This window comes from Plectropomus leopardus, chromosome 13, assembly GCF_008729295.1.
Source record: "Plectropomus leopardus isolate mb chromosome 13, YSFRI_Pleo_2.0, whole genome shotgun sequence".
Lineage (NCBI taxonomy): Eukaryota > Metazoa > Chordata > Actinopteri > Perciformes > Serranidae > Plectropomus > Plectropomus leopardus.
Genome location: NC_056475.1, coordinates 18,092,209 through 18,109,650, shown reverse-complemented (window position 1 = coordinate 18,109,650; position 17,442 = coordinate 18,092,209). Strand labels below are relative to the sequence as shown.

General features: G+C 37.6%; 1 protein-coding gene across 1 annotated transcript in view; it reads left to right on the top strand.

Moving 5' to 3' along the window:
• Nucleotides 1–4,786: 4,786 nt before the first annotated feature.
• LOC121952363 (von Willebrand factor A domain-containing protein 7-like) overlaps nucleotides 4,787–17,442 on the top strand; it is a 29,883-nt gene continuing 17,227 nt past the window's right edge. Inside the window, exons 1-11 of the mRNA XM_042498990.1 lie at nucleotides 4,787–4,850; nucleotides 5,584–5,786; nucleotides 6,034–6,306; nucleotides 6,413–6,506; nucleotides 6,652–6,786; nucleotides 7,733–7,919; nucleotides 8,215–8,390; nucleotides 8,517–8,629; nucleotides 9,301–9,417; nucleotides 10,448–10,645; nucleotides 10,731–10,863. Coding sequence (XP_042354924.1) covers nucleotides 5,604–5,786; nucleotides 6,034–6,306; nucleotides 6,413–6,506; nucleotides 6,652–6,786; nucleotides 7,733–7,919; nucleotides 8,215–8,390; nucleotides 8,517–8,629; nucleotides 9,301–9,417; nucleotides 10,448–10,645; nucleotides 10,731–10,863 — 1,609 coding nt within the window. The 5' untranslated portion in view covers nucleotides 4,787–4,850; nucleotides 5,584–5,603. The remainder of the gene's footprint in view (nucleotides 4,851–5,583; nucleotides 5,787–6,033; nucleotides 6,307–6,412; nucleotides 6,507–6,651; nucleotides 6,787–7,732; nucleotides 7,920–8,214; nucleotides 8,391–8,516; nucleotides 8,630–9,300; nucleotides 9,418–10,447; nucleotides 10,646–10,730; nucleotides 10,864–17,442) is intronic.

Genomic DNA, 17,442 nt, shown 5'->3' with positions numbered 1-17,442 from the left:
GTTGTGAAAATGAGGTGCTTTGTGTCAAATGTTCATACATAATGAGAAAAATAGCTCAGGTGAATGTCCGTTTCCTTGGCTTTTAGCTTTCTGAGTATGTGGCCCCCTTTTTTCATAATCTCTTAATCGCTTAAAAATGTATAATTGTTTTTGGTCAATGTTAATATATGCCTACTGAATGGTAGTTTTGTAGGGAACCCCACTTGTCAAGCCTCTTGAGGGTTTTCTGCGTTTCCCCTGTATGTCTCCTTTTCTTAAAATGTATAACATTGTCATTTTTAATAGGTGCTAAATAATTCAAATCAAATCAAATCAAATCAAATCATTAATTCTAAGAACCCAGTACTGTACAAGATATTGGTCTGCCCATCCCTAGAAAGAAAATTACTTAAAAAAAAAACAAAACATAGAAAAAATTAAATGAAACAATCTGTGCTCCAAAATATGACTGTAGCAGAGAAATAATTCCTTCTTGAATATATCAGGTAGAAAATCATTAGAGCTCCCTCTCATGGAGGAACAATTAAATCAAGTTACGTGTTATTATTACAGCACCACGGCTCTCAAACTAACCTCTGGGCATACATTTTGGGATAGATTATATAACATTATAAACCTGTTTGGTCACCTATGAACTGTGACAAATACCAAGTTACAGCAGACATCCTGTGAAAGACATAATAATACAGCAGTAGTGGGACTAACACACAAACTAACAGATTTAGTGTAGATCGGGAACTCGCATAGCCACTAATTAAAAAAAATGAAATTAAAATTTAAAAATTAATTAATAAATGAATGGATAAAAAGCTGAGTATTAGTGGTGCACCTGAAAACAGGAGCAGTGTCAAAAACATGACCCACACAGAAGGTAACAGACAAGTGTCACAGTTTTGTATTCATTCTGCCGAAGCGTCTTTGTATTCATAAGTAACACACCCTTTACCTGGAAGCAGCATGGCCTTAGGGATGGCAGTTTCATTTGTCTTCCTACGTCTTTGGTCCAGACTGAAATTTTTCAACAATTACCAGATTGAATGCCATGAAATGTTTTACAGATATTCATTATCCTCAGAAGATAACTATTGACTTTGACACAAACAAATCATGATTTTTTTTTAAAAAAAAGGAAGATGACCTTTAGACTATGGTGTTACCTCTCCTCATTCTTTCCTATAAAAAAACGTTGATGATGCAATGAGAAGTCAAACCTGCTAGAGAACCAGCCTGGTTAATCCTGTTTCTGTAGTTGGCACTGGTGAATGTAGTAATAATGGGCACAGCGCTGTGGTTATAATTGGGTTTATTTTTTGCCAGTAGGCTGCAATAATGTTCTTTTAAGGGACAAGAAGGGTATTTTCTGATCACTTGTCTTGAGCAAAAACTTGGACAATGATTGATCAAGTGCCCATAATTAGTATAAATAAGTTTATTATATCATCATTGTAAATAATCTAAAAATGATGTTTTTTTTCTTTTAAATAACTCAACACGTTAAGCTGTTTTAGTAAGTTAAATACTTTGTTAACAAAGTCATTTGAGTGACATGATCAGAAATCAGACAAAATTGTTAACTAAATACATTTATAATTACTAATAAACTTCACATATATTAAGTCAGACTTAAAGTTCCACAGGGGGACTTGTACCAAGAGTTCATGTCTTAAAGCATCACCCACAAAAAGATTATTTGTATATCAATTATTGCCACGTTACCTTGAATTGATAAAGACGTTGTTGTTTTTCTCACATGCCTCCACAGTGAATGAAGAATCTGAAAATGGAGGAAAGTTTTGATCATTTTAAGTAAATGGGGGCTGCGTTTTATAATGAAAATCAAAACATCCATTTACAAACTCTCACACAATTTGCGCAGTATAATTCAAGTTTTATTTATCAAGTCTTATGTTCAGTACTTCCCAAACGTCCGCATTTTTGCTAATAACTATAATATTTAATAATTTTACAGATAAACAGTCTAATGCACAGACAAACAGCGCTCATGGACAAGTTTTTTGGTGCATTCCACTGAAATCCTGCCTCTTAGCTCGTACATTGGCCAGCGGAGCTGTTGTCACTCTCCCACTGTCACTTCTGGGTCTACTAGTCTGTGCTTGATGCTGTCTATGTGGATGTGTTTAAAACTGTGATGTTATAGGGAAAATCCATATGTTTGGGAAGTACTGAGCATACAACTAGATAAATGGGTGTCATGGACTGACTCATGGTTCAGACAGAAGGAGGGAGAATACACAAAAAGGCAGGGGTCAGAAATGGAAATATTTATGAAGTAATGTCATTTAAAACTAAATTAATGAGATGTGAAAAGTCAATAACATCAGTGGTGTGTGCCAGGGTGAGCGGAAATGGTGCATGAAGATTTTACATTCTAAAAAATAAAGACAAAAGAAATCAGCCAAACCAAAGAATTGTGTTGGAGCTGAGAGAGCTGCAAGAGAGTAAAACAGAATTAACTGCCTAGTTTTGTAGGTGTGCTCTTATTGACCCAGGTGAGCCGGCTCCCAAACGACCTGCACTGCCAACCCACCACCTGCAAGGGGAGGAGAGAGCTCGAGCAGTGCAGGCAGAGCAGAGACACAGCAGCGGTCATCGCAGTGAGACTTGGATTATGCCGCAGGAGTTGTGTTAGTTTGTAAATAGATGTTTTGAGATAGTTTCACTGTTGTACAGTGTGATCCCCAATGACTTCACTTCATAAAGATTATTCGCCTTTTTTGGATTCTTCATTCACTGTGGAGGCATATGGGAAAAAACAAGTTTTCTTTGCAAATTCAAGGTAACACAGGGTGAGTAACCGAACCACAAATGTTCATTTTGGTGGTGAAGTATTCCTTTAAGATTCATTTGTTCACCTTTCAAGCCACCAGGTGACTTCATCAGGTATCATGTTTGTCACAGAGCTGAAAAAAATGCGGTGTACTGTTACTCTGTAAGTGCTATAACACAATGCTGGCAGATGAGGAGTGGTCTCCCACCTGTTACAAAACTAATGAGTATCCAGGTTGTATCTGGTATCGGGCTGCTTTTGCTTTGCAGGTCTGTGTTCTGTCATTTATCTGAGACATTCTCAAAAGCTTCTTCAGATCAGTGTTTATGTGGTGGCTTCATTTCAACGAAACATGGCAAACTGTTGAACCTTCATATGGAGACAGGTTAGCGGTTTCCTTCTATTTCCAGTCTTTGTGTAAAGCACAGACAAAAAAGTGTTATCGAAGTGTTATCAAAATGTTGAACAATGTAAAATTTAAAAGGGCACCCATGGCAATTAGTATTAGTTGCTTAATTGACCTGTGACAGTTTCTCTGCTTGTTGTTTTTTTGGTTTATGAGTAGCATGGGACATGCTCACATAAGACAGATCAGCAGTCAGGTAGACCTCTTTACCTCTATGCTTTGTGTCTTTTGCTTTCTTCCTCTTTGTTTTTTTACCCTATAGCACATTTCCACTTTTTCACTTCAGACACTTCTGGCTCAATAGATTTCCCCTTTCTATCTGTGTGACTGGTTTAACTTGTTGTGATCACTTTTTTGGTTATTAATAATTAACTTTATTTGTTAGTTACCCGTGTGTCTCCCACTCTTTGGTCAAGCCTAACAGCCGCGTTTTGACAGATCTGACTTTTAGTCCTGACTTTAAGTCAAGCCCTAAAATGTTGGATCCTACACTTCCCATAATGCAACTCCAAACTTTCATTAGACAAAACCTGCCTCCAAAACTCCCTCTTCTTTCATACCTCAATTCTTATTATGAGCTTTTTGTCATTTTTTTAAAAAAAATCTTATAACCAAACAAAGCTAATGATGATGTGACCTTTTGTTTTGTTTGTTTTTTTCTTTGCTCTCCAGAGCCACAGAAACATTATACAGCTGTTTTTAACAGGCTAAGAAGTAAACCTCATGACAAGTAAACTGAACGTAATATGTAGAATCAGTGGAGTGGCCCTTTAAAGTATTTATCGCTGAACTGCTTCTAATAAATTCCTCTACATTTAAAAAAAACAATACAAGATCAAATTGTCATTGAAATCCTCTGAGAAATTGTCAAATGCTTGTGACCAAAAGATGAACTGCACCCTCGCCCCTGGCTTTTGCAGTTGACATTTTACACCACTGACATGTTTTTTGCTAGAAACTCAGTCAACTTGCACTGTGACATAGTTGAGTTCAGATAGTTGGAGTGGAACGAAAGTACTGTTCTCTGTGCTTAGGGTGCGGATCAGTCATGTTTCTGTTATGTCTGCAATCACAAATATTTGATTCTATCAGCCTACCTGTGGTTATGGAGGGAGGGACATGCAGCTTTTTTCTCATCCAGACCATTAAAGATAACACTGACTCTGCGTTTTACGTCATTCAGCAGTAACCCTAATGAGCCCAATTTACATCTGATCAGCCTCTGCCTGCAGTGTTTGCCAGTGTGTGTTTTAGTTATACTTTTAACTCTTGCGAGTCTCTCTTTTTCTTTCTGACGTTAAGAATATGCAGGCTGTCATCCAAAAGGCATGTCTTCAGTCTCCAGCTTTTTTTCATGGGTCACTCCCCCATAAAAAAATGCTGTACATCAGCTGAGAACTCAAAAATAAATCTGAAAAAGACATAATCTGTAAATACAGAAGCCCTACTTACCAGACATCATATAGGTTATTGCACATTTTAGCTAGACAGGGACTTAAATGCATAAAATAATGAGAAAAAAAAACTGCCAATGATTTGCCAATCAGATGAAAGCAACAGGTAAAACGAGTCCTGCAGAACTCCACCCAGCTGGAGGACTCAAAGCCAGTGCTGACACAATAACAATAAGTGTTGGTGAAAGCAACAAGACTTAAGGTACGGTGCTCTTTTAACTCATCAGATATTTACTACATTATGCAGACTATTTACTTTGCTGTGGAATCAAATGTGTGTGGTTTTTTTTTTTAAGGAACCAATAAACATTTTTTTTTTTGGATAGTCTGCTCAATAGTTTATGAATTTGAAAAAAATTCAGCTGCTTATTAGGTGAGATTCAACTGTTTAACTTTGACTGTAGATGGTTAACAAATTATCTATTGAGTATATGTGACATTTCATGAACCTCCCTACATATTCTCAAGATAATTTAGTTGATCTCAAACTATTAACTAAAACTATGTATGCTGCTTAGATTTAGTGAATAGTTCAAATTCAACAAAATTATTCTTAGAATATTTAGGAATTGTCAAATATCCTTTATAGATAGACAGAGCAAAACACTTGAATCCCAACTAATAAACTGTTTCAATATTACATATACTCTATACTGTATCTGTAATGGACTCTAAATTAGTGTTACCTGAAATCTTGAAATTTTTTCTTGCTGAGAAAACTCAATATAAACCCAACTTTCTCTGTGACAGACAAAAATGACAAACATTTACATCCACTTGCCTGAAGCATTTGTGATTATTAGCACATTCTCATGAAGTAGGTTACTCTATAAATTCTTGAGAATAAATAATTGACAGTTGTTACAGTTCAGTGCAGAGTGATGAACCACTGATTAAAAACTGGAGTTAAATAAATGTGATTCTATCTTCCTCAGACTACTGGACAGGTTGAGAAATGATGTCTTCAGGGTTGGCTGCGTTGTGTTTCCTGCTCTTGCATACTGGAGCTCTCGGCTTTGGAATATTGCCAGGAAAGTCTCTGAATCACCTGGAAATCACTGAACGAGCGATGTTAAATGTCACTGTGGAGGTGTGCCGCTCTCTGGCCCTTGCTGAGGGGACAGACTTCTCTATTCCAGTAAGAACTAACTTCTGTTAAAGGTCCCATAACATGATCTTTTTCAGGTTCATACTTGTATTTGGGGTTTTTACTGTTTTTACTTGGATACTTTCAAAGTATTTATATAACACCTATACTTGTTTTATTATTTGAAAAGAGAAGACTTTGAAATCTTACTTTTTACAATATGTTAACATTTAGTTGTTTCACAAAAAATTAGCATCTCTCTTTAGTAACGTATGGTTTCATTTGTCTGTGTGTTTAGGCACAGCCTTTCACTGCAGAGGGCGTTGCTGTGGCCTGTGGCACACCAAAGTCCACCAAGAGTTTCCGCCAAGCCATTATTATTATCACACTGACGAATGTACGGGTGGACCTCCGGCATGCCCTCAATGCGAGCTTCCACTTTGATGATGAAATGTTTCTTTCGGGACGGAAAATTATCACTGAAGGATTAACAGTTGTCAAAGCAAGCATGAAGCAAGAAAACTATGAGGCAGCGAGGGAAAAATTGGGAGAGATTTGTCATCCCTTACAGGTATTTATCAATATTTCTAAAAGCATTACTGAAGTTGTTTTTACTGTTAAATGGTTAAAAAAAATCAATGAAATATTGATTGCTATCCTCTTTTGTCCATGTGAAGGACTTCTACAGTCATAGTAACTGGGTGGAACTGGGAATGGAATCGCCAAACACCAATCTGCTCAGATCGGACACCCGTGTTGGTAACATAGCAGGTAAAGCGATGCTATGATGTCATGTCAGTCTGTGTTAACAAACAGATAACAACACTGAAGCAGAATGCAGTTTAGATGTGATTGTTGAGACATTTTCATATTAGAAAACATAATTATAATGTATATTTTTTTAACTTCTTCACAGATGAAAGCAGGGCAACATGTCGCAACTGTGATGGAGACGACTGCAGAAACAACATCTTGGAGGACATCATAGACGAGCGCGTTCTGACCTCTGGGTATTTTAGTATTGCACTTATTGGTGCAACTAAACCACAAGGTAAGCGATTTAGTTCATTCAACCACCAATGCCACAGCATTTTTTTTTCACATCATGACACAGATTCACATGATCAGAAATATTCTTTAGGTTTACCTGAGCTTTCCATTTTGTATGTCTTAGTATCATTACAGCACCTGATATGTCCATGTAACTTTGATTCAGACACAACGTTTCAAGTGCATTACAGTAACAACAATGCAAATATGTCAAGTGAACTATTATGCACATTGTGTGAAAAGTAACAGATTTCTGCTTTAAAGCTGTTGTTAGCAAATTTTATTAAAAAAAACTTTTGCCATAATTGCTGAAACTGTCATTGTATTCACACAAAATTAAATGAGACTGACATTCTGTGAAAAAAGAAATTCATACTCCTCTGCCAAATCTATGGCCTTGTAGTGCTTGGCCTTACTTCATCTTACACCCAATGTCAGCTGAGATAGGCTCCAGCCCCCCCGCGACTCATGACGGGATAAGCCGTTAGAGAAAATTAATGACAGCTTTGCCAGAGACTCAGCTCTGATTGGTTGCGTGTTTACCAACAGTAATGTACAATGCTGCAGAGCACACCTTTATTTAATCAGGATGTGCTTGTTTTACACACTGTTGTATGTGAAAACATTTTGCTCTTTCTGTTGATGTTTCTCCTGTTCTTGCTGTGCCTATAGACTGTATATAATGGCTGTGCCCACGTCAGTTTCCCTTTCCCCTGTTGTGTCCACCCGCTTATTATATAAACACACAGAGCAGTCTTTGAACTTGGCCTCCCTGGTAGTTGTTTTTGACCTTGTTGTAGTTGCAACACTATATCGAAAAAGAAGACAAAGTTAAAGAGTTGCAGAATAGTCTATAAACAAAGAAACAAACTTGACCAGTAAAAAACAACTTAAAGGGAAGCAGAAGTGTATTCATTATCTTCCTCTTTATGCTGTTTGTTGAACAGGAAAATGCAGTCATGGTGGAGGAGTTGATCAGACAAGCACCATCGAACCTGTAGGTGGGATAAACAAAGACAGTTTGGACGCCAGCCATGGACACCTCCACAGCCAGGCCGCAAATTTGGCAATTTCTGCAACCAGTGAGCTACTAGAAGACATTCGAAGGGCTGCTGGTGACAGACAATTCCTCCAGTAAGAAATCCACTCTGTATGTTTATTTATCTTTATTTTTGGGGGCTTTTATTGCCTTTAATTGATGGGACAGTGTGAGTGTGAAAGGGGGAGAGACGGAGCGCGAGACATACAGCAAATGGCTGAGGCCGGATTCAAAACCGCGGCCGCTGCGGCGAGGACACAACCTCTGTACATGAGGCGCTGCTCTATCCATGAGCCACCAGGCGCCCCAACTCTCTTTATTTCAGTTATTCACTGCAAGAAGGTGTATATCGGTTGTTTCATCTCTTTGTTTTATCTCCAAATCCTTTAGGATGGTGGGAATCTCCAAAGGATCCAGCAAAGCTCTTTGTTTTGTGATCGACACCACAAAAAGCATGAGTGATGACATTGCAATAGTGAAGACTGTCACTTCCTCTATAATCAGCAGTGAAGTCGGCACAGAGAACGAGCCCGCAGTTTACATTCTTGTACCTTTCAAGGATCCAGGTACGACCTTTAGGATGCTACAAATTTGTCAAGTAACCCCTGTGTGTAAAAAAAAAAAAAAACTCTTTCTTTCCATTTTTATTCATGCATCATCACATTTTTTTTCTGTCTGCAACTGACCTCCAGATGTTGGGCCGTTGATAAAGACTTCAGACCCAAAAGTCTTTGAGACTGTCATTGACTCACTAACAGCAGCCGGTGGAGGAGATGATGCAGAACTGAGTCTTTCAGCGCTTGAGGTGCTATGATGTGTGACTGTTACTTCATTAAATCTGCCCAAAAAAGCTTACTGGTGTACTTTAACCTGTGGTGTGGAGGAAATATTCAGTTCCTTTACCTTAGTAAAAATATGAATACTAAACTGTAATTTTTTTTTTTTAAGTTAAAGTCCAGATTGAAAATGTTACTTAAGTAAAAGTAATTAAGTATAATTAGAAAAATGTATCCAAAATATAAAAAGTGAACAATATAATAATAAACAAAATGAACAAAAAACACATAAAAAGAAAATGACATACATTTTTATTAAAATAGTTACAAAAATACCCAATTCAGACAGATCTTTCATAAAACACCCCCAAAACTCAAAACATTAAAAAAGAAGAAAAATACTTAAATTTTTATAAAAATAGTTGCCAGTACATTTTCTGTCAATCAGCTAATCGATTAATCTTCTCATAATATAAGCTGTACCTTTATACAACTGCTGGGTAGTTTAACTTATAACAAAACATCCTATTTTATACACTCGTCATATTTTTATGCAAAAATGTAAATATATAAAGCAACTACTACAAATATCTTAATATTGTACTTAAGTACATTACTTGAGTAAATGTACTTAGTTACGATCCACCACTACTTTTAACAAAACCTGTCCTTGCTGTTCCACGCTCTCCTCTTCATACAGCTGGCTTTAGGCAGCGTTCCTTTCAATTCTGAGATCTTCCTCTTCACGGATGCACCTGCTAAAGACAAAAACCTGAAAAGCACAGTGACTGCACTCATAGAGAGGACACAAGCAGCGGTGAGTAACTAATCTAAAGGCGTGTTCAATTCCAAACTGAACAACTTGTTTCCTTGATACAGCGTGAAGCGGGCATTTTCTCTCATTTGGTGAGTGTGTCAAAGGTGTTACGTAATCACCAGCGATGTATATATTAATAAATATCTAGTAGATCTTTATTATACTTTCATTTGTTTATATTTCACACTTGTTTCTGCTTTAACAAATGTTTCCTATACCAACAAAGCCTTTTTTATCAAGAATATCTTTTATTAATTTTTTAATTTTATCAAGTTAACACTCAATGTCACCTCACATTCAATGATAAAACAAACACAGCAATAAAATTGACGTTAATAAAAAAAAAACAATGAACTTAAGTAGTGCAATGTGGTCAGTGGGAATATGTGAGTGTGGACAGGTGAGTTTGTAGTTTGGATTTGAAGTGTGGGAGGGAGTCAGTGTTGCGGAGGTCAGGAGGGAGTGAGTTCCAGAGCCGAGGAGCAGAGCGGCTGAATGCTCTGTGCCCCAGCTCTGGACAAGACGGGCAGAAGGGACTGTGAGGAGGATGAGAGAGGAGGATCTGAGTGTGCGGGCAGGAGTGGCAATGTGGAGGAGATCTGAAAGATATGGAGGCGCGTGCTTGTGGATGGCATTAAAAGTGAGGAGCAGTATTTTGTAAGTGAAGCTGCTGTAAGACGGGTGTGATGTGATGAATGCGGAGGCTTCATGAAATAATACTTGGAGTTTATGGCGGGTTTTTTGAGGGAAACCAAATAGAAGTGAGTTGATATTACGGAGGTGAAAGTAAGCTCAACCACTGGGCACGTGTGGGCGGTGCAGCATCTGATTAGAACTGCACGTCTAGCCAGCAGAGAGGCAAAAGACAATGCAGCTATGGTGTCAGATTAGAGTCAGGTGTACATCGTTCTTTCAGGTGGTGCCAAAGAGGGCGACCAGAGGATAAAGTCCTAAGTTTTATCATTTTTAATCATATTAATGGATGTTATAGGCTTTTCTGATTTGGTCGATTTCTCTGATTTCTTACAAGGTGAGCTTCATGATTTCTGGCTCTACGATGGCTAACCGTCGGAGACGGAGTGATGACACACGACCCATGTTGGCAGCATCAGATGCCCAGCTGTACAGAAACCTGGCTCACACTTCAGGGGGTGTGTATGTTGAAGTCGCAAAGAGTGAGCTCCCAGCGGCCACCAGCATCATAACGGACTCCATCAGTCCCTCTTTGGTAATATCACAGATTTCTCCCTTTTAGTTAGTTTTACCAGTTCAGAGATTTCAGCTGTGTCATCTGTTGGATGTTCATCTCCTAGGTGACCCTTCTTCAGGCATCCAGGAACCCAGGGAAGATGGATATGTTCCCTTTTATAGTTGATGAAACAGTAACAAACCTTAAAGTTTACATCACCGGGCATTCTGTCACTTTCACTGTCACCAGTCCCACAGGTAATACGGCTGAAATTTTATCTTCTCACTTCATGAACACCACAGTTAAAGCATGTATTATTTCAGCATCAGTATGCCATGGTATTCTTGGAGTAGTATATTAGTAGCCTAGGCTTTATGGTCCCTGACACCATATTTGACACAAACTGTCTCAACATGTTGTTTCATGCCGTTTTGAGGTGTTTTCAGCTGTTTGTCAGTTTTGACATTTTTTCCATACTATAGCCTTGCCTTTTCTGTCATTTTTTCGACGTTCTATATCTTGGTATTTTTGATCTTTTTCACAACTATATATGCTATGCCGTGTCTTAACACACTGTTCTATGCTGTTTTGAGGTGTTTTCAGCTGTTTTTGGGAAATGTGAATTTTGACATCATTTCCATACTATAGCCTTGCCTTTTCGGTCATTTTTCAACGTCCTCTATATCTTGGTGTTTTTGGCCGTTTTCACAACTTTATATGTTACGGCGTGTCTAACATGCTGTTTTATGCTGTTTAGAGGTGTTTTCAACTGTTTTGGGACGTGTCAATTTTGACATTTTTTCCATACTATAGCCTTGCCTTTTTGGTCATTTTTTCAAGGTTGTATATCTTGGTGTTTTTGGGGAGTGTTTGTAACTTTAAATGCTATTGTGTGTCTCTACACACTGTTTTATGCTGTTTAGAGGTGTTTTCAGCTGTTTTTGGGACATATGACTTTTGACATTTTTTTCCATACTATAGCCTTGCCTTTTTGGTCATTTTTTCAACGTCCTGTGTATCTTGGTGATTTTGGCAGTTTTTGCAACTTCAAATGCTATGGTGTGTCTCAACACGCTGTTTTATGCTGTTTAGAGGTGTTTTCAACTGTTTTTGGGACATGTCAATTTTGACATTTTTTCCATACTATAGCCTTGCCTTTTCGGGTTATTTTTTTGAACGTTGTATATCTTTGTGTTTTTGGCAGTTTTTGTAACTTTAAATGCTATGGTGTCTCTTAACACGCTGTTTTATGCTGTTTAGAGGTGTTTTCAGCTGTTTTTGGGAAATTGAATTTTGACAGTGGAGGTCACGTTTTCTGACATTGACGTGCTGAACTTTCAGGTTCGGACTTCCACACTCCCATCGGGGTAGCCTGATGAGCCAGGATGTGATTTCTTTCTGTGATTTTGCTATGCCTTTTTCGGTCATTTTTTCAATGTTCTGTATCTTGGTGTTTTGGTCTTTTTTACAACTATATATGCTATGGCCGTGTCTTAACAAACCGTTTTTATGCTGTTTAGAGGTGTTTTCAGCTGTTTTTTTGTTTTTCATAACTTTTTTTGGCTGTCTTTGGACGTTTCACTTTTGACATTTTTTCCATACTATAGCCTTGCCTTTTCGGTCATTTTTCAACGTCCTATATCTTGGTGTTTTTGGGCTGTTTTCATAACTTTCTATGCTATGGCATGTCTCACACGCTGTTTTATGCTGTTTAGAGGTGTTTTCAACTGTTTTTTGGGACGTGTCACTTTTGACATTTTTTCCATACTATAGCCTTGCCTTTTCGGTCATTTTTTCAACGTCCTATATCTTGGTGTTTTTGGCTGTTTTCATAACTTTCTATGCTATGGCATGTCTCAACACGCTGTTTTATGCTGTTTAGAGGTGTTTTCAACTGTTTTTGGGACGTGTCACTTTTGACATTTTTTCCATACTATAGCCTTGCCTTTTTCGGTCATTTTTTCAACGTCCTATATCTTTGTGTTTTTGGCTGTTTTCATAACTTTCTATGCTATGGCATGTCTCAACACGCTGTGTTTTATGCTGTTTAGAGGTGTTTTCAACTGTTTTTGGGACGTGTCACTTTTGACATTTTTTCCATACTATAGCCTTGCCTTTTCGGTCATTTTTTTCAACGTCCTATATCTTGGTGTTTTTTGGGTTGTTTTCATAACTTTCTATGCTATGGCATGTCTCAACACGCTGTTTTATGCTGTTTAGAGGTGTTTTCAACTGTTTTTGGGACGTGTCACTTTTGACATTTTTTCCATACTATAGCCTTGCCTTTTGGTCATTTTTTCAACGTCCTATATCTTGGTGTTTTTGGCTGTTTTTCATAACTTTCTATGCTATGGCATGTCTCAACACGCTGTTTTATGCTGTTTAGAGGTGTTTTCAACTGTTTTTGGGACGTGTCACTTTTGACATTTTTTCCATACTATAGCCTTGCCTTTTTGGTCATTTTTTTCAACGTCCTATATCTTGGTGTTTTTGGCTGTTTTTCATAACTTTCTATGCTATGGCATGTCTCAACACGCTGTTTTATGCTGTTTAGAGGTGTTTTCAACTGTTTTTGGGACGTGTCACTTTTGACATTTTTTCCATACTATAGCCTTGCCTTTTTCGGTCATTTTTCAACGTTCCTATATCTTTGTGTGTTTTGGCTGTTTTCATAACTTTCTATGCTATGGCATGTCTCAACACGCTGTTTTATGCTGTTTAGAGGTGTTTTCAACTGTTTTTGGGACGTGTCACTTTTGACATTTTTTCCATACTATAGCCTTGCCTTTTTGGTCAATTTTTCAACGTCCTATATCTTGGTGTTTTTGGCTGTTTTCACAACTTTCTATGCTATGGCATGTCTCAACACGCTGTTTTATGCTGTTTAGAGGTGTTTTCAACTGTTTTTGGGACGTGTCACTTTTGACATTTTTTCCATACTATAGCCTTGCCTTTTTGGTCATTTTTTCAACGTCCTATATCTTGGTGTTTTTGGCTGTTTTCACAACTTTCTATGCTATGGCATGTCTCAACACGCTGTTTTATGCTGTTTAGAGGTGTTTTCAACTGTTTTTGGGACGTGTCACTTTTGACATTTTTTCCATACTATAGCCTTGCCTTTTCGGTCATTTTTTCAACGTCCTATATCTTGTGTTTTTGGCTGTTTTCATAACTTTCTATGCTATGGCATGTCTCAACACGCTGTTTTATGCTGTTAGAGGTGTTTTCAACTGTTTTTTGGGACGTGTCACTTTTGACATTTTTTCCATACTATAGCCTTGCCTTTTCGGTCATTTTTTCAACGTCCTATATCTTGTGTTTTTTGGCTGTTTTCATAACTTTCTATGCTATGGCATGTCTCAACACGCTGTTTTATGCTGTTTAGAGGTGTTTTCAACTGTTTTTGGGACGTGTCACTTTTGACATTTTTTCCATACTATAGCCTTGCCTTTTTCGGTCATTTTTCAACGTCCTATATCTTGGTGTTTTTGGCTGTTTTCACAACTTTCTATGCTATGGCATGTCTCAACACGCTGTTTTATGCTGTTTAGAGGTGTTTTCAACTGTTTTTGGGACGTGTCACTTTTGACATTTTTTCCATACTATAGCCTTGCCTTTTTCGGTCATTTTTCAACGTCCTATATCTTGGTGTTTTTGGCTGTTTTCATAACTTTCTATGCTATGGCATGTCTCAACACGCTGTTTTATGCTGTTTAGAGGTGTTTTCAACTGTTTTTGGGACGTGTCACTTTTGACATTTTTTCCATACTATAGCCTTGCCTTTTTGGTCAATTTTTCAACGTCCTATATCTTGGTGTTTTTGGCTGTTTTCATAACTTTCTATGCTATGGCATGTCTCAACACGCTGTTTTATGCTGTTTAGAGGTGTTTTCAACTGTTTTTGGGACGTGTCACTTTTGACATTTTTTCCATACTATAGCCTTGCCTTTTCGGTCATTTTTTCAACGTCCTATATCTTGGTGTTTTTGGCTGTTTTCATAACTTTCTATGCTATGGCATGTCTCAACACGCTGTTTTATGCTGTTTAGAGGTGTTTTCAACTGTTTTTGGGACGTGTCACTTTTGACATTTTTTTCCATACTATAGCCTTGCCTTTTCGGTCATTTTTTCAACGTCCTATATCTTGGTGTTTTTGGCTGTTTTCATAACTTTCTATGCTATGGCATGTCTCAACACGCTGTTTTATGCTGTTTAGAGGTGTTTTCAACTGTTTTTGGCGTGTCACTTTTGACATTTTTTCCATACTATAGCCTTGCCTTTTCGGTCATTTTTTCAACGTCCTATATCTTGGTGTTTTTGGCTGTTTTCATAACTTTCTATGCTATGGCATGTCTCAACACGCTGTTTTATGCTGTTTAGAGGTGTTTTCAACTGTTTTTGGGACGTGTCACTTTTGACATTTTTTCCATACTATAGCCTTGCCTTTTTGGTCATTTTTTCAACGTCCTATATCTGGTGTGTTTTTGGCTGTTTTCATAACTTTCTATGCTATGGCATGTCTCAACACGCTGTTTTATGCTGTTTAGAGGTGTTTTCAACTGTTTTTGGGACGTGTCACTTTTGACATTTTTTCCATACTATAGCCTTGCCTTTTTGGTCATTTTTCAACGTCCTATATCTTGGTGTTTTTGGTTGTGTTTTCATAACTTTCTATGCTATGGCGTGTCTCAACACGCTGTTTTATGCTGTTTAGAGGTGTTTTCAACTGTTTTTGGGACGTGTCACTTTTGACATTTTTTTCCATACTATAGCCTTGCCTTTTTGGTCATTTTTTCAACGTCCTATATCTTGGTGTTTTTGGCTGTTTTTCATAACTTTCTATGCTATGGCATGTCTCATGTCTCAACGCTGTTTTATGCTGTTTAGAGGTGTTTTCAACTGTTTTTGGGACGTGTCACTTTTGACATTTTTTCCATACTATAGCCTTGCCTTTTTGGTCATTTTTTCAACGTCCTATATCTTGGTGTTTTTGGCTGTTTTTTAACTTTCTATGCTATGGCATGTCTCAACACGCTGTTTTATGCTGTTTAGAGGTGTTTTCAACTGTTTTTGGGACGTGTCACTTTTGACATTTTTTCCATACTATAGCCTTGCCTTTTCGGTCATTTTTTCAACGTCCTATATCTTGGTGTTTTTGGCTGTTTTCATAACTTTCTATGCTATGGCATGTCTCAACACGCTGTTTTATGCTGTTTAGAGGTGTTTTCAACTGTTTTTGGGACTGTCACTTTTGACATTTTTTCCATACTATAGCCTTGCCTTTTCGGTCATTTTTTCAACGTCCTATATCTTGGTGTTTTTGGCTGTTTTCATAACTTTCTATGCTATGGCATGTCTCAACACGCTGTTTTATGCTGTTTAGAGGTGTTTTCAACTGTTTTTGGGACGTGTCACTTTTGACATTTTTTCCATACTATAGCCTTGCCTTTTCGGTCATTTTTTCAACGTCCGATATCTTGGTGTTTTTGGCTGTTTTCATAACTTTCTATGCTATGGCATGTCTCAACACGCTGTTTTATGCTGTTTAGAGGTGTTTTCAAACTGTTTTTGGGACGTGTCACTTTTGACATTTTTTCCATACTATAGCCTTGCCTTTTTGGTCATTTTTTCAACGTCCTATATCTTGGTGTTTTTGGCTGTTTTTCATAACTTTCTATGCTATGGCATGTCTCAACACGCTGTTTTATGCTGTTTAGAGGTGTTTTCAACTGTTTTTGGGACGTGTCACTTTTGACATTTTTTCCATACTATAGCCTTGCCTTTTTGGTCATTTTTTCAACGTCCTATATCTTGGTGTTTTTGGCTGTTTTCATAACTTTCTATGCTATGGCATGTCTCAACACGCTGTTTTTATGCTGTAGAGGTGTGTTTTCAACTGTTTTTTGGGACGTGTCACTTTTGACATTTTTTCCATACTATAGCCTTGCCTTTTTGGTCATTTTTTCAACGTCCTATATCTTGGTGTTTTTGGCTGTTTTCATAACTTTCTATGCTATGGCATGTCTCAACACGCTGTTTTATGCTGTTTAGAGGTGTTTTCAACTGTTTTTGGGACGTGTCACTTTTGACATTTTTTCCATACTATAGCCTTGCCTTTTGGTCAATTTTTTTTCAACGTCCTATATCTTGGTGTTTTTGGCTGTTTTCATAACTTTCTATGCTATGGCATGTCTCAACACGCTGTTTTATGCTGTTTAGAGGTGTTTTCAACTGTTTTTGGGACGTGTCACTTTTGACATTTTTTCCATACTATAGCCTTGCCTTTTTTGGTCATTTTTTCAACGTCCTATATCTTGGTGTTTTTGGCTGTTTTCATAACTTTCTATGCTATGGCATGTCTCAACACGCTGTTTTATGCTGTTTAGAGGTGTTTTCAACTGTTTTTGGGACGTGTCACTTTTGACATTTTTTCCATACTATAGCCTTGCCTTTTCGGTCATTTTTTCAACGTCCTATATCTTGGTGTTTTTGGCTGTTTTCATAACTTTCTATGCTATGGCATGTCTCAACACGCTGTTTTATGCTGTTTAGAGGTGTTTTCAACTGTTTTTGGGACGTGTCACTTTTGACATTTTTTCCATACTATAGCCTTGCCTTTTTGGTCATTTTTTCAACGTCCTATATCTTGGTGTTTTTGGCTGTTTTCATAACTTTCTATGCTATGGCATGTCTCAACACGCTGTTTTTTTATGCTGTTTAGAGGTGTTTTCAACTGTTTTTGGGACGTGTCACTTTTGACATTTTTTCCATACTATAGCCTTGCCTTTTTGGTCATTTTTTCAACGTCCTATATCTTGGTGTTTTTGGCTGTTTTC